Source organism: Amblyomma americanum, chromosome 9 (assembly GCF_052857255.1).
Source record: "Amblyomma americanum isolate KBUSLIRL-KWMA chromosome 9, ASM5285725v1, whole genome shotgun sequence".
Lineage (NCBI taxonomy): Eukaryota > Metazoa > Arthropoda > Arachnida > Ixodida > Ixodidae > Amblyomma > Amblyomma americanum.
Genome location: NC_135505.1, coordinates 127,509,615 through 127,537,225, shown reverse-complemented (window position 1 = coordinate 127,537,225; position 27,611 = coordinate 127,509,615). Strand labels below are relative to the sequence as shown.

Here is a 27,611-nt window from a genome sequence, read left to right as displayed (position 1 = left end):
GCCACGGAGCTCAAGTGGTGCCACGCTGAAGGTACGAAGAGGTGGCGTAGTGTAGCTATTGCTACAAAAATCAAAACACGGCACAGCCAAAAGAACCCATAGCCAGTGACCAGATGAAGTCTAAAAAAATTATGAAGATTGAGCTACGCTATAAAAACAGCAGCGATCGAGAGCATCGTCAGAAACATTGTAGCAAGACAGAAGGGAAACACAAGTTGTTTCTTTTTTCGGTATGTGCACGACTTCCTAATTGCCCTCAATGGCCGCTTTCATGGCCCCGTACACCAGATCATTACTTTTTCAAGCCCCAATCCGGAAGGGTCACCTTCACGTGGGTTCCGAACCGCCTGGAGGCAAGACGGTGAAGTTTTTAGACTTGCTAATCAGTTTTGAGCCAAGACATCAGTATTGTATATACCACCTCTGTTTAAAGAAAGGCTTGCAACTGTGTGACTGTGTGCACTTCAGATTTATTAAGCGTGTTGTGCTTTCCAGGCAACGGTAACAAAAATTTGTCCGCATACCGTGCGGGACAGTGCCGAAGAACAGTTACAACAACTATACAGTGCATTATACACAGTAGGCTCTGGTTCAGAAACTCGAAGCCAAACATGAGGAGGGCAACAAGCAAGAAAAAATTAGGAGGAGACTTAAGCTCTGCCTTACAGGGTAAGACGCGATAGTGTTAAAGTGACACTAATACCAAGTCCGGGGAATAACTGAGTAAGGGGGAATACTAAGTCAGGCTATACTGATAAGTTAGGCTCACCTGAAAGCAAATATATGTTGGAAGCTAACAGTCAGCGAAACCAAGAAGCATAGGGAAATCTTTATAGTTTTTTTTTACTTTGGATATTGATCAGTGGGAGATTAATAGTGCAATAATTTTATCCCTGAAAGATAATCGATTAGAAAGCAGAATAAAAAACACCACATCTGCTGGTGGGATTCCAACCCAGCGACCTCCGAATTTCGCGCCCAATGTTCTACCAACTGAGCTACGGCGGCGGCTGTTCAATACCCTGCTTCAGGCAGTATTTGTGTTGCGTGTTCTTCAATTGTTCAGTGTTTTTCAGCTGGTTCTTCCGTTGTAATGCCGTCGGCGTCGGCGCCGTCCGCAGCACAGACCATAGATCTTGGCATTGCGCTAAGATATGCTGCGGGACAGTAACCCGCACGGCGCGTTCATGTTTTGACAGGAGCGCTGGTGGCGGTGGCTTGCTCTACGAACTTGACAGCGTGCTATTAGTATGCGTGGCCGGCTGGGGTAGTGAATTTATGATAAGAAAGCCGGCGAGATTGTGCGTAGGAACATGGTGCACAAGGCGACGCGTGTTATATTATAGATCCATTAATCCATGCACTCTAACATCGGAGGGGAGCCTATCGCAGTTCAAGGCAGAACACTAAAAATTACTTGCTCTCACACCACAGCTAACGCTAAAACAACGTTACACAGGCGTCCTGTAAGATTTTTAGTTTTCGTTCAAACTGTCACGTGCTGTTTGCTCCTGCTGCTATTGTTCTGACTCAGCCATCGGTCGCACCTTGTATCTTTTGTTGAAAATGTTATTTTTTGTTTGTTTTTCGTTGTCGTTCAAGCTGTCAGCTTATACTTTTGACTCAGCTTTTGTTTCAGTGTTTCCAAAACTGGTCTCACTGTTGTTTTTAGCTTTGCTCATTCATCACTCATTTCTTGTTTTCATCTGGTTAGGGGCTCTGGGCTCTTTTGGCTGCGCTTCGTTTAAATTGGGCTCTTTTTAACGCAATAAATTGGTTGGTAGTTTCAACGCCTGTACTATATGCTCTTTTGTGTTCGTTGTTGCATTTGGGTTGCAAGCCCCAAGGGTAGCGTTGGCCTGGCGGCCTGGGGCAAAGCTGGAAACATCCGAAGGTCCCGGCAAAGGATGAGTCGACTGGCAACAGAACAACTTGTTTATTCTGTTATCGCAAAAGAGCAGCCGGTCAGGGCGACCACGTTACTCGAAGGAAGAAATCGAAGTCTCTCCGTTGGCGTCCGGGGCAGCTCCCTTTATACCCACGGAGTCGAGGGCAAGAAGGAACGGCTTGGGAAGAGGCGTCCGATGCGGCGACGCTTGAACATGTTCTGACGTGACGTGCGCGCCCGCCGGGCCGGCGCCGGTCAGACCTCCTCGCCTCCCAGTTGGGGAGCTCCTCTCCCCGGCTGCCGCGCTTTGACAAGCGTGGGCACCAACATGCACACACACACACACACGCACGCACGACGACACGTGGCACTGAAACCTGCCTGGACGCGCTTGGCGGGAGGCGTTGCGGCAGCGATGAACGGGCCCAAAATGACCGCCACTTTGAACGAAGCCGCGGCGTCCGTTGCATCCGCGCCGGCTATACCGCGCGTCGTAGGCGAGACGTAACAGACCGCCCCGCCGGGAGAAGGAGATCCCGATGGTCAGGGGACTGCATCCGCTGTCCAGAGGGATGTCGCTCGATGATGCTCATAATCGAAACCGGTCGTCCCTCGACGTTGCTTGAGCGCAGCGCACAGAGAAGGCCTCGTTCTCATGTTCAGGATCACACAGGACACTGCAAAGTGACTTCGGGAGAGTTGCCATTTTTGTGCTCGTTCCCAGCAAGCGTTAGAACTACGCCGAAACGCAACCGCTCAGTCAGCAAGCACGAGACAACCCTCACTAAGCTCTGCCAGGCTCTTTCCCCTTTTATACTACTGCCTAGTTCCTTACAGTAGTCAAGCAGCACTCATAACGCGTCCACAAATTGGAAAATTGCACTAGAAAGCACATAATCACTTAGAAACACTAAACAAAAGCAATATGTTAAAAATCCTGCCTCAGGAAGAAAACATCAGTAACAAACAACTTTGAGGCGGATTCCTACGTTAGGGGCTTCGACTTAAGCCATCGGCGTTACCGTTGAGACTCCCCTTTTTGTAACGCACCTCAAAGGAATATTGTTGCAAAGCGAGGCTCCAGCGCAGGAGGCGGCCATTTTTGGGAGAGATGGTCTGCAGCCATTGGAGAGGGCAGTGATCCGTCTCAATGATAAACCTCGAGCCGGCTAGGTAGCATGACAATTTCTGAACGGCCCACACGAGACACGCACACTCTTTCTCGGTGGCGCTGTACGCCTGCTCACGACAGGTCAGCTTACGACTAGCATACAGGACGGGGTGTTCCACTTCTCCATTGTCCCTTTGGCACAGTACAACGCCCATGCCTCGCTCACTAGCATCGCACTGAACAACGAACCCTTTTGTGTAGTCTGGCGATCGTAGCACAGGCTGGCTTGTTAGGGCGCTCTTTAGGGCGCCAAAAGCTCTTTCCTTTGTCTCGCTTTAGACGACTGTTTGGGGCTCTGTTTTTCTTAGAGCATCCGTCAGGGGAGCCGCGATATCGGAGTACCTGGGGATGTACCTCTGATAGTAGCCGGCGACACCTAAGAACGACCGAATATCGGTCGTCGTGCGCGGTTGCGGGAAGTCTCGCACAGCGGCCACCTTTATTTCAGAGGGGCGGCGACGACCCTGTCCAATCACGTGACCGAGCTAGACAACCTCGGCCTGTGCTAATTGGCACTTGGGAGCCTTGACTGTCAAGCCCGCTTCGCGCAGGCGGGTTAGCACTGCCCGCAAGTGTGCCATATGCTCAGACCAGGATGCGGAGAATATCGCTACGTCGTCTAAATACGGTAAAGCGAATTCTTCCTGTCCCCGCAACACTTTGTCCATGAGGCTTGAAAAGCAGTATGGCGCGTTCTTCAAACCAAAACTCAAAACTTTAGGACGGAATGTTCCCATTGGTGAAATGAACGCCGCATACCTACTAGCCTCTTCTGTAAGTGGAACCTGCCAATAACCCCTGACAAGATCTAGGGTGGAAATAAACTGAGCGCTACTAACTTTCTCAAGGCGCTCCTCGATGTTAGGGATCGGATAAATTTGATCCTTAGTGATGGAATTAAGCCTGCGGTAGTCGACGCAAGGACGAGGTTCCTTGCCCGGTACCTCAACTAAAATCAAAGGGGAGGTATAATCACTCTCACCCGCCTCAATAACACCGAGCTGTAGCATTTTCTTTACCTCAGCCTCCATAATATCGCGCTGACGGGGTGACACCCGGTACGCCTTGGATCGTACTGGCTCTGGCGAGGTAAGTTCTATATCATGAGTAAGGACAGAAGTCCTACAAGGCCTCTCAGAGAACTGACCTTGAAACTCTTGAAAGAGTTGGTGTAGTTCGGTTTTCTGCTCAGGCGACAGCGGTGCTTTAATGATTAAGTCACTAATGACCTGATCAGTGTCTTCCCTGTTCGTCACTGAGCTTAGTCCCGGAAGCTCGACCGGAAGCTCTTCTAACTTTCCCGTGTCGTGCATTTCCTCTCCAGTACCTGGTGCCTTCAACGCTACAGGCTCAATTTTATCCAGTTCTGACGTGCTCGGAATATCAGCTTGCTGCGCCTCCGACCCTTTCTCATTGTTCGACAACGTCGGCCCCGCAACTACCGCCTTTGCAGCGAGCTCCAGAACTCTCGATCTGGTTAAGGCCTGAACGCTAGCCTCACCAAACAAAAGCCCCTTCTCGCGCAGGAGGTGATCGGACCTGTTCGAAAATAGGTACGGGTACTGGGGGGGCAGCATAGATGACACTACGGCCTCCGTCTCAAGTGCTCCGAAAGGTCCTTCAATAAGCACTTTTGCTACGGGCAGACACACGCTATGAGCTTCCACGGCTTGCTTGATCCATGCGCACTCGCCCGTGAACATATCGGGTTCTACGTAAGAGGGGTGAACTACATCTATTGTAGCTGCAGAATCACGAAGCACTCGGCACTCTTTCCCGTTCACGAGGAAGTCTCGCATGTAAGGCTCGAGAAGCTTCATGTTCTCGTCAGTGCTACATAATGACAAACACACGACTTTTCTTTTTGTTTCTGGACACTGCGCCGAAAAGTGACCCGGCTTCTGGCACGTATAACACACGCGCGCTTGCCTCGTCTCGAACCGCTTTCTGCGTTCGGCTTCGGCTGCCGCCGTCTCCTTACGTTCGGTCGGACTGCTTTCACTCGCATCCGCACTACGTGTGTCCCCCCTTGCTCTCATGGGTGTGAACTTCGGCCTCTCAGACTTGGAGCCAAATTCACCCTTTTGACCGTCCTTAGCTCCGCGAGCCCGACGCGTCACAAACTCCTCGGCTAGCTCGGCGGCTTTAGCCACTGTACTAACGTCTGGCCTATCCAAGACCCAGTACCGCACGTTCTCAGGTAACCGACTATAAAACTGTTCCAGCCCGAAACACTGCAGAATTTTCTCGTGGTCACCGAACGCTTTCTCTTCTTTGAGCCACTCCTGCATGTTTGACATAAGCCTGTAGGCAAACTCTGTATATGACTCATTTCTGCCTTTTTCATTTTCCCGAAACTTCCGACGGAACGCCTCCGCTGACAGCCTGTACTTTTTTAGCAGACTTGATTTCACTTGGTCGAAATCCTCTGCCTCCTCTCTCTTCAAGCGAGCGACTACGTCGGCCGCCTCGGCGGGTAACAAAGTGAGCAAGCGCTGTGGCCACGTTTCCCGAGAGAACCCCTGCTTCTCGCACGTTCGCTCAAAGTTAACCAGGAACAAACCAATGTCCTCTCCAAGCTTAAACGGCCGCATCAGGTCAGTCATTTTGAACGATACCCGTTCTCCTGCACCGTGTGCCTGACTTTCATTACGAGCGCGTTCCATCTCTACCTCGAGACGCTTCATTTCCAAAGCGTGTTGACGGTCGCGCTCATCTTTCTCTTTTTGTTCTTTACGTTCGCGCTCGTCTTTCTCTTTTTGCTCCCTCTCCTCAATGGTCTCAAGGCATTCCGACAGCTCGTCATCCTCAGCCTCCAACTCAAGAATAGCCCTTAGCAGTTCTGGTTTTCTGAGTTTGTCTGAGACATTCAGACCCAACTCTCTTGCAAGCTCCAGCAATTTCGGTTTGCGCAACGACTTCAAATCCATGGCTGCTCCGAATGCTGCTTTCTCTACTGCCTACTATTGTCTTGCCGCAAACTAACCCGTCAGCAACGACAACCACAATTACCAGCTCTGCTTCTGACACTAACAAAAGCCTGGCAAAACTCAGAAGAAGAAAGTCCCGCACTCACCAAACCTCGCAGCCAAGAATTCAGCGCAGTCGTTCCGCTGCAGGCAACCAGTCATCACACAGGGCTCGTTGCACTGCTCCCGGATGGTCGTTGTGCTGCTCAGCATACAGTTGACCGCATATCTTCGCTGCTGGCCTCCGTTGTCGGGATCTCACCGCTGGCAACCAGTTGTTGCATTTGGGTTGCAAGCCCCAAGGGTAGCGTTGGCCTGGCGGCCTGGGGCAAAGCTGGAAACATCCGAAGGTCCCGGCAAAGGATGAGTCGACTGGCAACAGAACAACTTGTTTATTCTGTTATCGCAAAAGAGCAGCCGGTCAGGGCGACCACGTTACTCGAAGGAAGAAATCGAAGTCTCTCCGTTGGCGTCCGGGGCAGCTCCCTTTATACCCACGGAGTCGAGGGCAAGAAGGAACGGCTTGGGAAGAGGCGTCCGATGCGGCGACGCTTGAACATGTTCTGACGTGACGTGCGCGCCCGCCGGGCCGGCGCCGGTCAGACCTCCTCGCCTCCCAGTTGGGGAGCTCCTCTCCCCGGCTGCCGCGCTTTGACAAGCGTGGGCACCAACATGCACACACACACACACGCACGCACGACGACACGTGGCACTGAAACCTGCCTGGACGCGCTTGGCGGGAGGCGTTGCGGCAGCGATGAACGGGCCCAAAATGACCGCCACTTTGAACGAAGCCGCGGCGTCCGTTGCATCCGCGCCGGCTATACCGCGCGTCGTAGGCGAGACGTAACATCGTCCACGCTTTTCGCGGTACCTCCCTTCGCCGTGTGAATTGACAAATATTAAGACAAAACCAAAATTCTACTCCAGTCCAGAGGACAGCACCCGCCGCGGTGGCTCAGTGGTTATGGCGCTCGGCTACTGATCCGGAGTTCCCGGGTTCGAACCCGACCGCGGCGGCTGCGTTTCTATGGAGGCAAAACGCTAAGGCGCCCGCGTGCTGTGTGATGTCAGTGCACGTTAAAGATCCCCAGGTGGTCGAAATTATTTCGGAGCCCTCCACTACGGCTAGCTCTATCTTCCTTTCTTCTTTCACTCCCTCCTTTATCTCTTCCCTTACGGCGCGGTTCAGGTGTCCAACGATATATGTGACAGATACTGCGCCATTTCATTTCAACAAAAAAAAACAATTTATTATTATTATTATTAACCAAGGTTGCTTTCACAGTCTCGCAAACGCTAACACCACTGTATGGATGGGATGGCCGCCGCGGTGGCTCAGTGGTTATGGAGCTCGGCTGCTGACCCGAAAGACACGGGTTCGATTCCGACCGTGGCGGTCTAATTTCGATGGAGGCGAAATTCTAGAGGCCCGTGTCCTGTGCGATGTAAGTGCACGTTAAATAACCCCAGGTGGTCGAAATTTCCGGAGCCCTTCACTACGGCGTCCTTAATAGCCGGAGTCGCTTTGGGACGTTAAACCTCCATAAACCATTAATGGGATGGAAGATAGGAGCGCGCCCCTTTGAAATGTGGCGGTTGGCTGCCACTATGCTCGGCTTTTTTGAGCCGAAAGCTTCACTAAGCCAGGTTTTCAAGAGGGTACAGTCAGTGTATGCTTGAACAGCTTGGGTGGCACAATCCCTACGGGTGGCTGTGACAGGAGCAACCACCTTCCAGTGCAGTGGCGCGTCCCTTAACCGCTCCCCCACTGCGCTGGTAGTGGTATCGCCGCCATTTATGAATGTTAAGTGGAGAATGAGAAATTCTGCATATATGTACATTAAACCACATAATCCATCGTGTCATGCCCTTAAGGCGGAGCTTAAGTGCCTCCTGCAATTAAATAATCATCACCTGACTTCGCACGTCTGCTCGGTTTAGCTAAGTTAAACCCCTGCCAATTTTTATTAATTTATATTTCTTTAACGGTGTAATAAATCGGTCTATAAATTCGCCATTTTCTTGAAATACATTTTCAAGTCAAGCTGCCTCGAGCAGCTTTTTGCCCAAGAGCTGCTTCCATGTATATGGTAAAATAAAGGAATTGAATTGAATTGAACCCTACGCTTCTAACGTTATGCCAACTCTCGGATTTTGAGCCACCAATCTTCCAATCGCTTTTTGCCAACTTCCACAGCAGATTCATTCACATGACCATTGTTATCTCTAAACCCTAGGGCCTCAGGGAGAGTGACTGTGCCTGCACCGGCATCCGGATGGATATCATCACAGTCGAGTATGATGTTCAATTGTGTTTACAGATTTGCCACACATTGCACTCGCCACTGTTCATCCTGCCATGTGTCGTTGTTAGTATTGCCACCTGCTGCGCCACGCTCTCAATAGTAGAATGCTTACCCTACAACTAAGCGTAAATGCACGCTGTTTACAGAGGCCGGCCGAGGGCATTTTTGCATCGTTTGTACTTAAGAGTCACAACACGTCCGCAATGCCCCGTTCCCAGCACTGCACGCGCTCATCAGAGCATGCATAAGCAGCGCTTCCTCCAGACGTGCCATGCATCTCAGAATAGGCCGCGAGCCGCCGGTAAGTAGTGTCCAATTGCTTTATGTCACCGTGCTCGGATCAGCGGCAAGGAAACTGGCCAGCCAACTTGGAGACACACCAGCAAGATGCAAAGTGCTGGGTGGGAATCGCGAACGAGACGCGTGAGAACAAATAGTTGCTTAAACTGGCCGAGGGCGCACGTGTAAAAATGTGAACGCGTCTGTTTGATAGAAGGGTACAAGTCCGCAATGTCTGCCGAGCTGTCCTGTTCGGAGAATTCAATTCATTTATTTCCAGGAATATTCTGCTGGCTCACCTGGGCTAAAAGCTGCCATTGTCAGCTGGTCGAGGCCCAGCGCCCAATGCACTAAAAAACTGGGCATACCATACAGAGCATTGAAAACGTAAATATAAAAGCACGTACAACCAAGCACGTAGCAGAGATGTGTGTCTCAAATTTGGTCACAACTATAGGATGTGTGCTTTGTAGTTCAAGCGACGCTGCACTCAAAACACGAAAGGAGTTAGAAAGGAGTAAGCTGTTCTCCAGGGCACTCCCTTTAAAGGGTAGGGCGTGCTGCCCAATCCCTGGGCTAGATTTTCATCACTAAAAATAGGGAATACTTACGGCTGGCAGTGGAAACAAATTCCTTCGTCAAAACATGCGAAGCTCTAGCAGTTACGGAGATTTTAACCGAGGTTTCAATCTCCTCTGTTTGCTAACCTCAGCACCTCCGTCGCCGCGTTTAAAAGCATCCTTCAATTCTAACAGCATTTTTCAGTGGGAATATGCCTCCGCTGCTAAGAGTAGTTTAGTGATCGATATTAACTTTTTAACTTGGGCAACGTAACCAATCCCTAAGAGGGTGTGCGCTAACTGCCTTTTTACTCCCAGCTTCGCTTATTTGTTTAGAGTGTAGCAATGCCACGCGGTCTTTTTACGTCAGTCCACAGCGTCTGTAGCCTCATACAACTTAAGTCTGCAGTCAAGCTCCGCCCACATTCAGGACCGGAGCACAGAATTCCTCCACGACAAAAAAAGTAGTCCGCTGTTAAAACTTCTCTTGTCACCGAAACAAGAAGCTAATCACAAGAAAAAAGTTATAAGATCTAAAATTTTGTGATCTGACTTGTTTAATAAAGCCAAACTCTTTAAAAAACTGATTTCGTTTACTTTTGTGACTGGCTAGCGGTGTAATACAGCACGCTTCGGACCGTGGCCCAGTTTTAACAAGCGCTGTTTTTTTTTAAGTTGTATCCTACAATAATCTTTGACAGCTGGGTGGCGAAAGTCTTGGGCATATCTTGTCATCAAGAACTTTCATGCCGTATTCCAGACGGTGATACGAAGCTGCCCTCCGAATCCCCGAAGTAGCAAGACACGTAGGGAGTCTGAGTACCATACTGTCGCGGTCCAGTCAGAACTCGGGATCTGAATATAAATAGCCCCTCGAAACATACTATTTGGTTTCGCGGATAAAAAAAAAAAACTTGTTCCGAAACGACAATTGGGATGCGCCATTAGAATGCTTACGCGTGACATACACCGCTGTTTTTTTTTTTTTTAAGAAAATAAGAGGCGATAAAAATAATCCTGTCGATAAGTGAGCGGAACATTATCGCTAGATTGTTCATAGCATAGTACAGCTTTCAGATAAGCCCAGCCTACCTGACCAGTATTTTGAGGCGCCTGCATTGCCCTTACGTACGCGGAAAGTTCTCTTTTCAGCTTCAAGAAAACGCTTCAGCATTATAGCCCAGACGAAACAGGAACAAAAAAAAAAAAACTCTGCTCTAACGCGCATGTTTTCTAAGCGCTCCATGATTGCCCTAGTGGCAGGCTTCCCAAAACTTCCGCAGCAGCTGTGTGTGTGTGACCACTTCCCCGCCTTTTTTCCGACGATATGGCGGAAGACACGCCACCGCCCCCAAGCACGGTAAGTGCTGTGACCATCGCTGCATTTCTGTCGCTCGGATAGCGGTCGGAATGCTCATAACGTCAGACCGTAGAAGTTTAGAATGTTGGGATAGTGTAGTGATGCACTATTGATCAGTTTAGCGCTGGAACACAGGACGGGCATTGAGGCACACGCCACGAGCGCTAACTTAAAGCTTGCCAGCTGTCTGCAAGCCTGAGCAAACACGTCAAGAACAGCGTGTTAGATGCGGTCACCGTTTTCTTCGCCTTCGAAGCACGCAAGCTGGTGTGCCATTTTCGAGCCATTGTTTCAGTGTCCAGCATTCTCGAGCAAAATTTCTGCAAATCGGGAAATTGTAAGACACTGTTATGAAAATATCGAAGTTAATGATCCATTCTTCTGTTATGTTGCAGAATCTTTCTCTTAAAGTGTTCCCTTCGATCGCATCGAACAGGTGACTGCCATAGAAAACCAATGGGGAACGCTTTTAATGACAGCAAAAACGTTAATAGAGAACAAATACAATACTGCCGTCACTTGATCTGCGGATATATTGATTGTTGTAGTGAAATGTTACATTATATGAAACATTTGTGCTCATAAACTGTTTCCCGCTTAAAAATGATTTTTCCCAGAATTGCTGGCTATGAGAAGATAGCAGCCCATGCCAGTAAGTTAGCGCTCGATCCTGATGTGGGCTTCACTGTAAGTACCTTGTTAAAGCGTTAAACTATTTCAATAACAGACCGGAAACTTTTGCAATCTGGGAAAGTAATGATCTAATTACTAAACATATGTTTGTGGGTCGAGGATTGTGCGAACCATGCCACGAAACATCATACGGCAGCCGAAGTTTGGTCACTATTTCTTTAACATGTAAAACAAGCATATACGCATGTTATATTTCGGGCAGTTCATTTAATTAAAACCGGTGAAGGTGTCCAATCTGGGACGTGCATTTTTACTCTGGCTGCCCGCTGCCCACAACTATCACGGCAAAGGTTCTTTACCGACGGCTGTTTAGGAATGAAAATGCATTTTGACTTTCCTTCGATTCAGTAGCTCCTTTCGGTGTGAGTGACCGACGAACGAGCGTTTGTTGATCATAATCCTGCCGCTGATTACTTTCAGCATTTTAAAGAACTGCGCTCTTTTTTTTGTCTCGTTGATCTGTCTAGTGGCATTCGAATATTTCTAGTATATACAGCTAGCCCACTTAAAGCGGCCGCAGATATAACGAATATTTGGTTATTACGAACGAGGGCGGTGCTACCGTCAAAATATGTATTAGGGTTGAGCCACCCGCCGCGGTGTCTGTGGTTAGGGCGCTCGGCTACTGATCCGGAGTTCCCGGGTTCGAGCCCGACAGCGGCGGCTGCGTCTTTATGGAGGCAAAACGCTAAGGGGCCCGTGTGCTGTGCGATGTCGGTGCACGTTAAAGATCCCCAGGTGGTCGAAATTATTCCGGAGCCCTCCACTACGGCACCTCCTTCTTCCTTTCTTCTTTCACTCCCTCCTTTATCCCTTCCCTTACGGCGCGGTTCAGGTGTCTGCGGACATATGAGCCAGATACTGCGCCATTCCCTTTCCCCCAAAACCAATTATTATTATTATTATTATTATTATTATTATTATTATTATTATTATTATTATTATTATTATTATTATTATTATTATTATTATTATTATTATTATTATTATTATTATTATTATTATAGCAATGCATCTCAGATATAACGAACAAGTGTACCGCACCACCCGGTTACAGCGAACGAAGAGCCGTAAACTGGCCTCAGGTGTCTAAAAACTCGCGTTTCCAGACGCCGCGGAGACCGAAGACTGCCTCAGATCCCCTGCTACATGTCATCCTGTAAAGAACATGGTGACATGTCATTCCTGAACTTAGAAAAATAGTAGGGCTTTAACGCATAGTTAAACCTAGCAGACGCGCGAAAGCAGTGTTTAGCCTGACTGTCTTATGGTTTTGCTTTGCTGGGTTGTCGGCCCATCTGGCGACGATATTAGACTCAGATCAAGCTCTGATAGAGGTTAAGCTGATCTGGTCTGTTTTGCGCCGCAGACGGAAGTTTGTGAAGACGATGACGTGCAATGCACAGTGCCAGAGTGTGTTGCAGTTTAACACTGTATGCGTGATCTGCTGCGGCGGTAGCATTGTGCCCTCGTGCAGTGACCAGCGAAGCTTATCTGATCGCGCCGGCACAGGTTCGAAACAGAGTCGCGGAATTATTTACCTCATTTATTTATTCAAGATCATGGCTTCAAAGATGGCCCCGCTTTTATAGCTTTGGGCGTAGAGTAGAAGTTTCACTCCAAAACTCCCCATTCAACGAGCCCCCTTTGAACCATTACTGACATTTCATTACTGTCGTATACCGCAATGGTAGCCTAGTGGTTTGAGCATCCGCCTCACATTCTGGAGGTGCGGGGTTCGATCCCCAGTGCCACAGAGTACCCACGGGTCACACAATAGCAACACGCTTTCCCCTGCCCAGGGGCTCGGCTTATCTGGGTGAAACGCTTGGGAAATGGTTCTTTGATCCTACCTTGTATAAAGAAAAAATACTATGTGCCGAGGCGCTCTTTGACAAAAGCTGGTCTTGGGCCATTAAAACACAAGATCATCATCATCGTCATCATAATTACTTTCGCGTATTTCGCCAGAGCAGTAAAAGTGTTTCACAAATATTTTACCAGCGCATTGCTGAGTCCTCCCTGTTTTCCTGTGTGGCAGCTGTTCGTTTTAATCATGTCTTGCCAACTGACCAGCAGATGTACCCGCTTAAACGTCAAATAACATGGCAGGTTTGAATCGTCGACATTGCCACTAAAGTTTGCAACGGTATCAAGACTGACACTGCTTAATATATGGTCGTACCGAGCCCGCCACGCGATATTTGTTGAATACCAGAAGGCAGTAATTGGTTGGTTTTTTGGGGGGAAAAGGAAATGGCGCAGTATCTGTCTCATATATCGTTGGACACCTGAACCGCGCCGTAAGGGAAGGGATAAAGGAGGGAGTGAAAGAAGAAAGAGGTGCCGTAGTGGAGGCCTGCATAAGCGAAAATACATACTTCAGTATTGTTTGTTGTGTGCCTAGTGATTGGGCGCAAAGGCACATGGCTAGTAGATGGTCGTATGCCGTTGCGGTGGAAAACTATGAACTTAAAGCAAAAATACTTGTCAATCGGGCGGTTATAGGGCACGACCACCGTACAGCAAGAAAAAAAAAATGTCATGCGCAAACGTTCGCACCATATAGGTTAAAAATTGGAAACTAGCGGTCATTAACCATCACTAATGAAACGTCTGAAAAGAGAACGAGAAAATTTAAGGATGCGTCCGCATTCGACAACGCCTAACGTAATGCAACTTTTAAAAACGTTTACCTTATTACTTCAAATTCGCTTAATTCAGACCTGCGGTTTATTCAAACTGACACGTTACAGTTCCGTCAATAATGCATCTGTGCTAGGGTAAACCCGATAGGTCTCCCTTGGATTAGAACTCCGTGTAGTTTAAACGAATTTTTGGTCCGCTGAGCGTTCGAGTTATGTAGATTCGATTGTATGCGCTTCGGGGTATAATTTCAAACCTTTTCGCCCACGACGCCATGTATTAGAAGAGCGGAGAGGGATATGGACTGCGCACAGCCCTTCAACAAAACCAACAGCAAGCTGTTTGTTGAGCTGTGCTTTGGTTGCGATTTGTATTGGTGCAAATGGATATGATTATAGGCTGTCAGCTTTGGATGACTATGGGCTTTTGTGTGGAGCTGTGCTTTGACAGCGCAAGCCCGCCTTTACTGATGATGATGATAGCGATGTAAAGATTTAGTTGGTTCAATCACAAGTGTGCCCCGATCTGGAGAGCTTCTCAGTCCAGGGCTTCTGCAGCATCTGCCATCCGCCTGACCCAGCCTACCATCTTGAGCTGATATTTCATACCTGAGCTGGACAGCACCACATCCCATCGGACGGGGATGAGGTTTGGAATAGGGGCGACTGCTAGGTGAGGTGGCCCACCGCGGTAGTATGATATAGAAGCGTATGCACTAGGATGTGGGCAAACGTTAAAGCAGTGTGTGAGGTGTTGTTTCTGCAGGAAACTCTAAAGAATATACTGTATTTACTAAATTCCAAAGCGCACCTTCTTTTTCCCGAAAACACGTATAAAAATGACATGCGCGTTAGAATCGAGTACGAATAATAAACTGTCAGCAACACCCTATTGCCATCGTCAGCGTGAAAAACGGGTGCTCGTTAGAATCGAGTAAATACGGCATGTATTGGTTTGTATGTATATGTGTAGTTGATGTATTTTACTTGGGTACGTAATTTGTTCTAGTTCATGTAAGCCACCCCTTATGCAATATCCCCAATCATTTGGGCCTTTAAGGTAATAAAGTGAAGTAGCTGTCGCCAGACGACGGATTCATTTAGCGTGAGTTGATTTAGGGTGGTCGATATATCTGCCTGTCCAGGCGTTGACGCTTACATACACTGAACCTGCAGTACCCAGACATAGAGCTGGACAGAGCACTACTCTTTGCACGCGAGCTGTTCCGGGACGACCCGGATCTGTTCGAGAGCCCGTACCGGATAATCCACACCTTCGAGTTGGCTGACCGAGAGATCCGCAAAAGGGACCAGCGGACGCCCTCGCTGCTCGAGACATGCGCGCAACGCGAAGGGGGAAGCGGCCGCTGCTGGGCCCTGACCAAAGCGGTAACGACTCCAACACACTCACTGTGCATCATACGCCTCCTGTGTTAATCACTGATCATGTGCATTAGCGTGAGCGCCGACTGCCCTCAACACGGCACGGTTGTGAACAGTGTGAAAGGGAACACTGATCTTGCACGCAAGAACGAGTTCTGTTGCTACTTTACTGAACTATCCCGTGGGAATTATCAGTCCAGAGAACAAGGAAGAAGTGGGCTTTTCACTCATATTCATGGGGATACCATTGCTTGAATAGTGATAATCACTCATCTCTCATGTTCGAGCTGATTTTACGTACTACGCATACTCTACCATCATAAGTTTTATGAAAGGGAACAGTGGAGCGAGTGGCAGATAGTCTCGAACCCTACTTGTGGCGATGCATGGTGGCTGCTTTCGGAAACAAAGTGGAAAGGGAGGTTCGATTCCCTGTTTTCCAGAAGCAGGCACTGCAGCAACTCTTTCGACTACGTTGCGAAAAGCAGCCGTTGCGTGTCGCCACAAGTAGGGTTCGAGACTGTCATGTGCTCCCCTGTTCTCTTTTAAAGATCTTATGACCTCCCTGCCTTTCCTCTACCACTTCTCTCTCTCTCTTTCTTTCTCTTATGACTGTACATGGATGCATCTTCGTATGTATGCGTGCATACTGGAGGAACTGACATCGGTGACAGGGGCTCTCGAATTATCCATGTCCTCGCCTGTCACCTGTCTGTGCCCAAAACTGCAAGAAATATTGGTACAAAACTCTACCCCGCTTCTGCTGCGTGCATTTACCGGTCTTAGAGCACGGAGTGGGTGGATCACTCGCGAAATTCGATGGCGGGACCACGATGAATTCTGTGAGAACCGCGTTTATCCATTCAGAAAGTAGTCCACATCTTCCGGAGAGGCAGCAGAAGAAGTCGTCATAACGTGTCCTCCCAGTTTACAACGCATGCCATGCACAAGGCCGCCTCAGGTGTACCTGCGACTTACCCAGAGGGACTGCAAATCAACCGCGATAGACAGAAAGATGAGGAAGTGAAATTCTTGACACCACGAAGTTAGCAAGAGGCAGGAGAAAAGCCGCAGTCAGCCAGCCAGCGTTTCGACAAGAGGGCTTGTCGAAGCAGACAATTCTTCAAAAATTTCTGCAGATAGTCTGTAGACAGCCTTCAGTCTATACTGTCCAGTCTATAAAACCGTATAAATACAGACAGTATATAGACAAATCTTATAGACCCGACTATAGAAGATAAAAATCCTACAGACAGTCTATAGACAAGCTATAGATTTACGGTCATACACTTTTAGTAGACTTCTATCTATAGACTAGAAATAGACAAAAGTAAATATCTTTAGGAAGGCAACAGTCTAAGAAGTCTGTAGACAACATATACAGACCACTTCTATAAGTGAAGTGCGCGTCTTGTCGAAACATTCGCTAGTGTGCTGTGGCTTCCCCCCTATAGCCTTGTTCATGCTGTGCGCTAAAAGTAAATCATGTTGCACGCAAATATCGACTGAGTACCGAATAAATCCTCGATACACTAATGAGTTGCTCTGTTCGAAGCTCTCGTTATAGTGTGTGTACTGGGGCTCCTTGCAGGAGGAGCTGAACACGAGCTTCAATCCGCTCGGAGTGGAGTTTATCGAGCTTCACGAGGACACCCTCGAGTTCCGGATGATTTCGAACCGTCCCGCCATGACAGAAGGCCCCAGGGGCATTCTAATCTTCCTGGTGACGCTGTGGCTCCTGCGTGAGCACCGCTGCATCTCTGGAGTCCAGCTGGATGTGTCGATGGTGGCGCGCTTCCACCCTCTGCTGTTCATGAAGCACTTAGTCATCAGCAAGCGCGTCGTCACGGTCCACCTTAAGGGCCTCGATGGGCTGGAGGTTCCTTTCCAAGTGTGCCCGCTACTGCTAGCGCTGGACGATACCGAGAGGCTAACCCACGTCATACTTGACCAGGTGAGCAATTGTGAAAAAAAAGTTTTATCAGTTCTGGCACGTAAAAAATTGGATAGGACACTTAAGCAAGTTAACGGTATGACGCGATAGCATAATGGCTTCATTCCCATATATGCAGAATTGGTCATTATCTAATTTACATTCATTGATCTCTGGGAGTCCTCCATCACTCCCAGCACAGTGGTGCAGTCGTTAAGCAATGCACCATTGCCCTGGGATGGCAGGTGCTGCCACCGGTTGGCCAAGGTTGTTCTTCCGACCGATCAATCATTAATTTAACTGCCACCTGCCACGGCGGGCAGTTTGCTCACAATCCGGTGGGCAGGTTGTGATGACCCGCGAGGTCACGTGACCTAGGTGACCCACCTGCCCTCTGGGGGTGCTTCTCTGGGGATTTTTCGTGGATTTTTCGCCCGCGTACAACGACGCCGGATTTTCTGCTACGCGATCTCCTTAAGGCTGTCGCGTTGAAAGTCCAGCACTAAGTGCAGCCCCAACGAGTGTGAAAGGGAACACGAGCTCGTATTAATATGGGCAGACCATGATGCTATTACTTATTTTCAAAGCGATCAAGGCACGACCCGTCGCACCCGCGTCAAGGGCATGCAATTTACTCGGCATGTGTCTCGTCCGCTTTGGAAATGTGACTGAACGCCGATCGACACGTTATAGTCCTTGAAATTGCGCCCGCTTTTCTTCGTAATGCCCTTAACTTTGGCACCGCCCAAGTCGATAATGACCACTGCATAACTTTGTCGGGCTAATTAAGACTGCGCATGTTATTAGAATAATAATAATTGGTTTTGTGGAAAGGAAATGGCGCAGTATCTGTCTCATATATCGTTGGACACCTGAACCGCGCAGTGAGGGAAGGGATAAAGGAGGGCGTGAAAAAAGAAAGGAAGAAAGATGTGCCGTAGTGGACGGCCGCTGAATAATTTCGACCACCTGGGGATCTTTAACATGCACTGACATCGCACAGCACACGGACGCCTTTGCGTTTCGCCTCCATCGAAACGCTGCCACCGCGGTCGGGTTCGAACCCGAGTACTCCGGATCAGTAAGCATGTTAATAGCGAAAACGCAGTTTGAGGGAAGTCGCTCGTATGATATGGGAGATTTAACGCCCCAAAGATGTGCATGTGCTGAGACGCTGCAGTGAAGGGCACCAGAATAATTTCAATTACCTGGTATTCTTAAGGCATGCTTCATCGAAATGTTCAAGATGCGGGCGTGATTCAATCCCGCGTGACTGTGAGGATAGGTTAGATACACATACGGACACGTGCAAACAAGATGCAGGACGAGAAAAAAAAAAGGAGACACACGCCGCCACTGGTACGCATGATTTCTTCTCGTTAAGTAGTTTATTTCCATTGATTCCTTTGTGCGTAAAGATAAGGTGGTCAGCCGGCCTTATAGCAGATGCGAGTCAGTTACTGGGCTGCTTACAAATAGTAAAGCTTGAAATACCAAGAAATCACTTGAAAGCACCCAGCCGAGGGCCCAGTATGAAGTCCTCCTGCATTTAATGACGTGCAATGTCCACAAAGAAATTCGCGCAGTCACTGGCGCGCAAACAGGAGCTAATCGCAATGGCCGCGTCTTCTTCTTTAATTTTGGTGCACTCGAACTAGTGAACGTATGCTTGGAGCCGAAGCAGGATTGCTTTCAGCGCTGTTTTCTAAAAAAATATCGCGTGAAAAAGGCGGGTGGTCTATTGTCTCGAGATTGCGGCAAGAGGACAAATCGTATAATCCGCATAATGAAAAACAAGCAGGTCCCACAAAACAAAAGTCACGCCCCATCTTTACCGATCGCTAAATGAAGCTGTTGGAAGCCTCGACTGAAACAGCATAAAAATGGATAATTATTTTTGCTTTCTCGTACTATTCAGCATTTTTTTACACCGAGAAACGGGCTTCATCACGCGATAACCTTCAGATAGTAGGCATTGTCGGGATTCAGGTAGCGCGATCGTGCCGAAAAAGGTACGAGAAAGTCGGAGACGTGGTTACGACAAAGAAGTATAGAAACTAAACAAACTATTTACATTTTGTATACGTAAAGAGCAAATGAATCTCAGCAGCACTAGTTTTCGAGTTCTATAAGGCTTTCATTCAAGAAGTCCCTAGATAGAGGCCGGGCCTGCCGAGGAAGGAGTGTCCTGAAAAGTTCACTTTGGCGCATGATCACACACTGTCTCACTAGTGGACACGCCCCCGTCACGTGTTGAGGGTGAGGGAGCGCCCTCTAGGTGGCGTTCTCGAGGTCAACAGGTGGTAAAATGTGATGGTATCCATCCCGATGTCGATGCAGGCACAGTCACACTTCCTGAGGCCTTAGCGTTTAAAGATAACAATAGTCATGTAAATAAATCTGCGGTGGAAATTAGCAAAAAGCGATTGGAGGATTGGTGGCTCAAAAGCAGAGAGATGACATAAGTTTTAAAGTGTAGGAAGACTTTTTTAAAAGAAAACGGCGAATTTTATTAACAACTTACAGCAGAGTTAAACAAAAATAACGGAAAAAAACTGAGCATAGTGGCTACAACCACTGCCCCGTTTCAAAGGGGACGCTCCTACCTTCCATCCATCCATCAGCGGTCGACACGTGTGACCCGCACCTGTTCTTCATAAGTCGCGGTGCCCAAGGCAGGCACAGGCAGCAGTCAAAACCGTCGAAAACTGCGCCTTTCTGCATAATGGTCGCGACGGATGGGGATGACGAATGTCCGCCCCCACCGGGCTCGGCCATTACCTCCTAGACAGTAATGGCTCGGCACGCCGAAGTGACACCGGAAACGGGGCCTTTTGTATTATTCAAAGTTCAGCGCGACGTTCCTTGGAGTTGGACAGTCGCACCGTGACGCGGCCAAACACGGGAATTAGGCCCAGATGACACCAGGGTCACCCCCGGGGGGTCCATATGGCAGGTCTTGGGTGCAGTCTTGGTCAAGTAGACAAAGGGTACACTACCAAAGGCGCGTTGGCTGCTTCCAGAGATGGCTCGCTGTCTCCGCCGTGGTGGCTGCGCCGGATAGTCACGATGCGGAGATGGTCCGCGTTCTAATAAACATAGGCTGGAGAGGAGCCCCGGGCATAACAGCATAAACCGTGCACGTGCTTTGGTTATGGGGATATTCAACGATTGTTACAGTCCAACAGCTAAAAGCCAAAACAATGAAAGGAAATTGAGTTCTTTAACAACTAAGCATTGTATGTCCTCGATTTGCAGGTGACTCTGACAAACGCCGACAGCGTGTACCTGTCTTCCCTGGTAACAACCAACAAGTACCTGGAATCACTTGCCCTTCGCAACGTCACCCTAACGGTATCCGTTCTAGCGAAACTCGTCCGGCGAATGCAGGAGTACCAAAGGCCCCGACATTTTGAGCTGAGGGGAAAATTTCACGACTCAATACGTCACACAGATCTCGTCTCGAGACTAGCGGCAACACCCCTTCATACTCTGCGGCTAGAAGTCTTCGGCAACCTGACCCAGCTGTTCCAGAGACTCAAAGACAACGAACGACTGTACGAATTGGAACTTGGGCGCTGGTCTACAGCTGTAGCTTCACTGGACACGCTGGCTTCGGCCCTGGCCGCAAACACCACACTACGACGTCTCATACTCAGCCTGGACATGACATGGCTGTCGGCTACTAGCAGCGCCTGGAACCATCTGGGGTCTGTGATCAAAAACAGTCGTACGCTGGAATTCGTGCGGTTCCGAAAGTCAAGCCTGGGCAGCAGCGCTGTCATCGAGCTAAGCGAGGCCATTGAGCAGAACCAAACCCTAAGCACACTTGACCTCGAGTGCTGCGGATTCTCCTTCACCGATGCCCTGGCCTTCACGCAGGCTCTGTGTCAGAACTTGACCTTGAATAAGGTGCGACTCGGTGACCTGACGGGCGATGAGGACGAGCAGCATCGGCTGTTCCAGGAGCTCTTGGCGAACGACTTGTGCAAGCGCGTATCCTGCGTCTTTACTCACGGTCAAGCAGAGGCGGTCTTAACTGCGTTGCATCGGGGCACCGCCTTCCGCGAACTCAGGCTCCGGTGTCCACGCGCTCGTCGGATTGAATCTCTCTTCGACGGTTTGATGAACATCACGAGCTGGCTGAGGACACTATCCCTAAGCGACTTGGGATTCATCAATCGCGCAGCTGCCCTGTCGTTGTCGTGGTTCCTTGGGCGCAGTACCGTGCTGAGGAACGTCGAAATCGGCGCTATAACTGGCGCAGGTGCCTGCCTGCTGATCCTACAAGGACTATCGCAATCGACATCGATCAGATCACTGAAGGTGGACAGGTGGTGCCTGGAAGAAGCTACGGCGAAGGGCTTCGAGCGCTTCCTCAAGATTAACTCAAGCGTCATCAAGATGACCATCATTCAGAAAGAGGAAAATTTGAACCCTGTCCTGGCAGAATGTCTGCAACGGGGTCTGAAAGAAAACTACAGTGTGTCCAGGTTAAGACTCCAAAGCTTGCATGGAAAGGTGGATGCACACGACTTTCGTCTGTGGCGGTCCGTGCAGATCAACAGGATGTTAGCGTCAAGGGCTGGGGATTTCTTGGAAAGAAAAAAACTTACCGCAAGTGCTATGTTTGCCTTCAATCGAATCATGACTTGCGACGCTCGTAATGACATCATCTGCCAAAATGCGGGCTTTAAGAAAAACATGCTTGACATGAAGCTGGCGGACGCCATCAGAACAATCGAGGACGAGTCGTTCAGCATAGCCTGCCTGTGCAAAGAGATGCCCCAAGGTGACCAACCAAGTACCAGACGTTCCCAATTCCAAAGTGTTAACAGCACCACCTGTGCAGAAATTCGGCGATGCTTGGACCGCATGTCTTTTCAGCTCAGGACCTAGACTTGATTTCGGCGATAGGGTATACACGTATTTCCATTTTAACCACATTGACGACTAGTAGTTTTAACCTTAGCATTTTTCAACATTTCACTTTTTTCCATCCCCATAATTTTAGCGTGACATTTAAGCTCACATAGATAGGAGTAACATTTTCATCGGATATCAGCGATCATCAAGAAAGGAACGTAGCCACATCTGTCTCAGCGGCCTACTCGTGAAAATAGAAGTTCTGACAACTGCAAGCAGCACAAGGCAGACAATATCATGACAATGCAAAACTGTTGCCGAGTTTTCTGCGAAAGCAATAAAAAAGTTTATGCTATCTACGCAGTAATAAACACCTCATCTGATCTCACTGAAATATTTCAAGGCTAGATCAAGGCGTAGATTTATTTCCTGGGACGATGAATGGGTTGAAGGTGCATAAAACACGCACAGCTGTTACGCGCTACCCCAATTCGCAGCGCTCCCTTTATCCCACACACAGTATATTAGACAACTAAATCCAGTTAATGTTCATGGCAAAAATGATGCAACTATCTTAGGCATCTTAACGTTTATCATGCAGCAAAACAAAAACAGTCAGGAAAATTGAATTACAAATTTTCCCATCCCTCAATTCAAACTCGTGACGGTTATATAGAAAAAGATTCCGCGTGATCATCATGTCGAAATGAATGATGGCGTAGCCTGAATGGTGGCGCAGTATTCGGGATCCGTACCCGAATACCCTCTAGCCCACTCATAACGACTAGTTATAACGAACACTCCCTTATTACGAACAAAGATCGGGCTACCGTAAAAAAATGATGGCGGCTCAACTCGTTAAGCCTGGATACGCGTAGCGAAAGCTACACTTAGCTTGTTCCGCTAACCGGCCGCGTTCTCTCATGGCGTTCCGGCTAGCGGATACCTTCTCATCCATATTTCCCCGACCTTCTTTCTTGATTTCGTCACTTTTTAAACACTAGGTTGGCTCAGATCGTACCGCTGAAAAGAATGGCCATTTTTTTAAGCTGCAGGATCAATGGAACCGAGGTGGTATAGTTATCTATGAAGCATTTCACGATCTTTTCGTTAAGCATCGCCTCGACAAGACGAATTACAACTCACTCGCAAAGTCCGAGATGTGAATGCTGCGCGCTGACCCCTGTTCCTTTACAGCTCAGTCATGTGCTATAGGCCATCGGCACTGCAGCGGAGGAACACCTTCACCCCTTCAAGGTTTGGTTTTCCCTTTATGAACTGTTTCGCAGGGACATGGCCTGTGAAGGGAACAATCAGTTCATATATATGCTACTGTGCTCCAAGGGTTCGTGCTGCAAACACCGTGACCTGACGGCTTCTACGACAGGGAGCATTTTCCGGAACGTGTACTGGCTGGTTGGGTCCCGCGGCGTTTGAATCCATAATGTGCAGCGCGACTCTAATTCTAAAAAACTGCTTTGCTGTCATGGGCTCGTCTTTTTCGGAAATGCTTGTCGATGCTTGCCAATACATTCAAGTTCCGGGGAATTTTAGAACTCCCTTGAAGAAGAGGATTCCACAAAAAATTTTGATTTCGTCGGGAGTTCCAAGCGCGTTTGTCTTTCTGGAGCACGTAGAGTCTTGGTCAAAAGTATTAAGGCCAAAGGCTTCTCGCTTCAGCCTCATAACAGAGCTATTACGGCGCTATTAAAGACCGGATGACTTTGAAATGCTAGCAGGTTTCTTGCGGTAGAGAAGCCGTCTGCTTGACTTGTGTTTTGAATGGTCTGCTACACGGAGCAATGTAGGAAAGTTCATTTCGCTGCAGCTGAACGCTGTGGCCTTGAGACTTTTGACCAAGACTGTACATGTTTGAATGTCGCTAGATCATGAAAGTGTGGGCCCAAAAATACTGAGAAGTATGCTGGCTGTAGGGTCCTCAGGCACTGATCCACCTTGAGGCTGGTAGGTGCTATCAGTGTTCTTAGGATGAAAAGCTTGGGACACCCAATTCAATGCATTCAATTCCTTCGATTACACATCTGGAACTTGCTTGTCCTGAGTGCTTGATGTTCCAGGCAATGCTCCTGCACCATGCTAGTTTTAGAACTCTCAACAAAAACACATTATTTCATAACCTCTAAAACACAAAACTGGCATCATTACTGTATTTCAGTGTCGTAAATCCACGAAAATTTCAGGGGGGCACACGGCTCTCGTGCTCCCCCCTCCCCTCGAACTAACAACTCCCAGATGCGGGTATGCCTCGATTTAGTAGCGGCAAAGCCGCCTCCGTCAGCAGAAGCCTAGCTGACAGGGGGAAATACAGTGGAGCAGATTGGACAGTCGACAAGAGAAGGCTCCAAAACATACGCTAGTGAAATTGGCCCTTACCGTCCAGCTATAAACGCTGCATAGTTCCCCATACGCACAGCTAAATGCGGCACACTGTGCCGCATTGTTTATGTTTTCCACTAGAATAGAACGGCATATTCGCCTGCGTTCCTAACGTACGAAAAGCTGATTAACTGAATACACCTCGTATTATCGGACATAACCCATGCGGATGTGGTCCTTGGGATTGCGAAGCCCTCTTTGAGATCTACAAAGCTACCAGCCTCGCTCGAAGGGAAGCTCTCTTATTTGAAAACGATAGGATTCCAAATTTCTCACTGCCTTAAGTGTTCTTGCTATGTAAGTAAAGCTAAGTCCATAACAATGCGCTCATATTGCGCTATGACACTTAAGCACCCTAGTGCGCTTACGAGGGGAACAGGTTACGCTTACGCTAAAGCCACCGTTTTTAGAAATTCCCCTCTTAAAGTGTTGCCTTACGAGCCACTGGAAACGATGGCACGCAGCACTCTTTTTATAACCCATTATTTCGGTTGTGCCCACCTTGCAACAACTCTTCGCTGGTACGAACCCGATGGTGCGCTTCTTGCTTTCTGCAACATATTTAGCTGCTACGCAAATGTTTGTTTACTGCTTCTTGTATTTCTCACTTTTTTTAAGAGCGAAATTTCGTCATGAAAGGTGGTGGTGGACCCCACCTTGAACAGAACAAAAGAGCCTTGTGCCATGGCGCTCTTTGGCCACAGACGCCATTGCGCCGTAAAAATTCATTATCGTAATTGTCATGAAAGTAAACGGGCCTGCACGGGCACAACGAGCACCGGTCCGGCCCAAGCCAGTCATTAGAAATTGATAGCGGGCCGCGGTCGGGTTTGGAGTCCGTACCAGAGTAGCGGCGAGTAGGGCAGGGCCCCGTTTAGATACCAGCTCGTGCAGACCTCTAGCGCAGAGTATAGTTATGTTTTGCTTCGTTCCTCGAATCTAAAGCCTGCACTTCGTCATTTAAGTATTCCAGTTCAGCGGTTGTACTATTCCGTAGCATTTAACCAGCATCTTCCTCGCGATACAATCACAGCCTCAATGTTCCTTTATTTTTGGCCCATAAAAGCCATGGGCCAGAGATGGTGGGAGATTCACAATTTTCAAATAAGACTGGCAGTTCCAAGAAACTGAGGGTGACGGCGGTAGGCATTGCTTAATGTTTTTTACTCATTTCCTTTTTTTTTAATAAAGACGGCCAGTTGATATGTAGTTTGATGCATACCACCAAGGCTAGTCTCATCTGTCAGCGCATCTCGCGCTCTGTTAAAAGGTTCGCCAAGCTTGAACAAGAACCCGAAGAAAGCTTCCAAGCTTTGCGTGGTGCCCATCCTCGAACGCGCAGTACTACGTACCCGTTCACATCTCCGTCTCAAATTTAATCGATGCCAGCAAAAGCAGACTTAAACACAATCATACGCAGTCATATGGCATGTCCTATGTACGTTGTCAGACTAATTGTGATGGCGCTGTTTTTTTTTAAACATCTGATTCTGCTGAGCCATTCTGTGGAAGGGGAGGACTCATCGCTCCTGCAGCTTCCCTGTGTTGCATGTGGTGCTAGGATAATTCGACGCTGACCGAGTAGTCCCGAGACAAATCATTCAAGGGGGCCTCTCGCATGCTGTGCCCCCCTACCCTATAGCGAAGGGGGGGGGTCAGAGACCCCGTGATTTACACCACTGCCGTATTGTGTGTGTCCAGCTAAGTGTCCTCATCATAAGAGATGTGTCAGGAATATCATTTTGAATTTAAATAAATTTTCGGGTGTGTGTGTTGGGTTTAATGGCACATAGGCAGCTAAGGCCATCATGCACCAAGCAGAAGGTATTGAAGCTTTCTGCAGAATTTTATAAAAAGTGAGAAGGTTATAGTTTACGATGGCTTAACGGCCTAAAATGTTAGTTTTACTACCAAATGATGCCAAAGGAAGGACATTTCAAAAATGGCCGCTAGTAAAAGGAAGTGGGGTAACCTCTGCAACCATTCTTGGCTGGGCAAGGATGTCGAGGCTCTCAATCAAATAAAGACCTCAGCCTTTTTCTCAGGAATGAATGCCTGAGGTGTGGTTAAAAAATTGTTTCTTGTAATAAACTGTCCCTATTCTATTAAATCTACAATTTGTTTAAAACACCTGCAACCATTAAAAACTTAAAATTGTCAGAAATAAGCAAGTGCATCTTCACCTAAGACCATTGCTGCATGGAATATGGTACATAATCATTATAAAAAACTGTAGAATGCCTTTTCCTTAGTGTTTCGAGTTTTTTGCATGAAAATATAATTGTTTACAGTTAACTTATCTTCGCATAATTCACATTCGGGTTTGTCTTATGTTAGTAGGAAATTATGTGTGAAGTGTGTGTGTCCTATACGAAGACAGCGGATAATCACTTCCCTGAAATGTTCCTGGTGTGTACAGGACTTCCATTCGCCTGAAACTGGTTTTACGTGGTTTTAGTTACTTCGTTGTTTCATACGGACTGCCATTTTTGTCTTATGCTACGATGAACTAAATTAATGCAATCTTTAAACCATATGTTCTTTTTTAATTGCTTGTCATGAGCTTGAGCAGCACACAAGTCTGTTCTCTCATTGCCTTCAATTCCAATATTACTTGGTACCCAGTTTTGTTTTGTCCTTGAGCTGTTGCTCTTACAATGTTGTCTATGATGTCACCAACCATAGGAGTAATTGCATTTTTAGAGTGGAGAGCAGTAAGTACTTAGGGAGTATGCAAATAAGTTTGCGAGGTTTTCGTTTACTATTTGTTCATGGCTACACAGGTGGCATAAAATTCAGCAGTGAAAATTGATTGGCACTGTGAAAGCCTACTTCATTCCTATTCCCTTGTACCACTGCGCTTCCAAAATAAACATCTGTTTTCGAGCGATCTGTATAAAAAGTACTGTATTTTCCTCCCGAGTGCTAGAAATTCTTGTATATGTTGTTGTGGAACTCGTTTTTTACAGAGCTGTGTAAGAACGAAAATGGTAGCATGGAGAGAGGATCTTGTCTTCGAGCAATGCCAGGCAATATGCCCAGTAGGCCGAGGTTTTGGCACATCTCTTCAATACGCAAGAGCAGTGGCCTAGTAGTCTGCGGTTTTGTTGTTAGTGTTCCAGATGGGCACTTTGTGACTATTTGGTGACAGATGTGTT

The 27,611-nt window shown here is 48.1% G+C and overlaps 1 protein-coding gene across 1 annotated transcript; it reads left to right on the top strand.

Annotated features, from left to right (window-relative positions):
* The first annotated feature begins 10,490 nt into the window (after window positions 1–10,490).
* On the top strand, window positions 10,491–22,329 carry LOC144103661 (uncharacterized). The gene is made up of 4 exons (XM_077636323.1): window positions 10,491–10,536; window positions 15,051–15,263; window positions 16,849–17,211; window positions 20,449–22,329. The coding sequence occupies exons 1-4, from the start codon at window positions 10,504–10,506 to the stop codon at window positions 22,087–22,089; spliced, it is 2,250 nt and encodes a 749-aa protein (XP_077492449.1). The 5' UTR covers window positions 10,491–10,503; the 3' UTR covers window positions 22,090–22,329.
* Window positions 22,330–27,611: the final 5,282 nt, after the last annotated feature.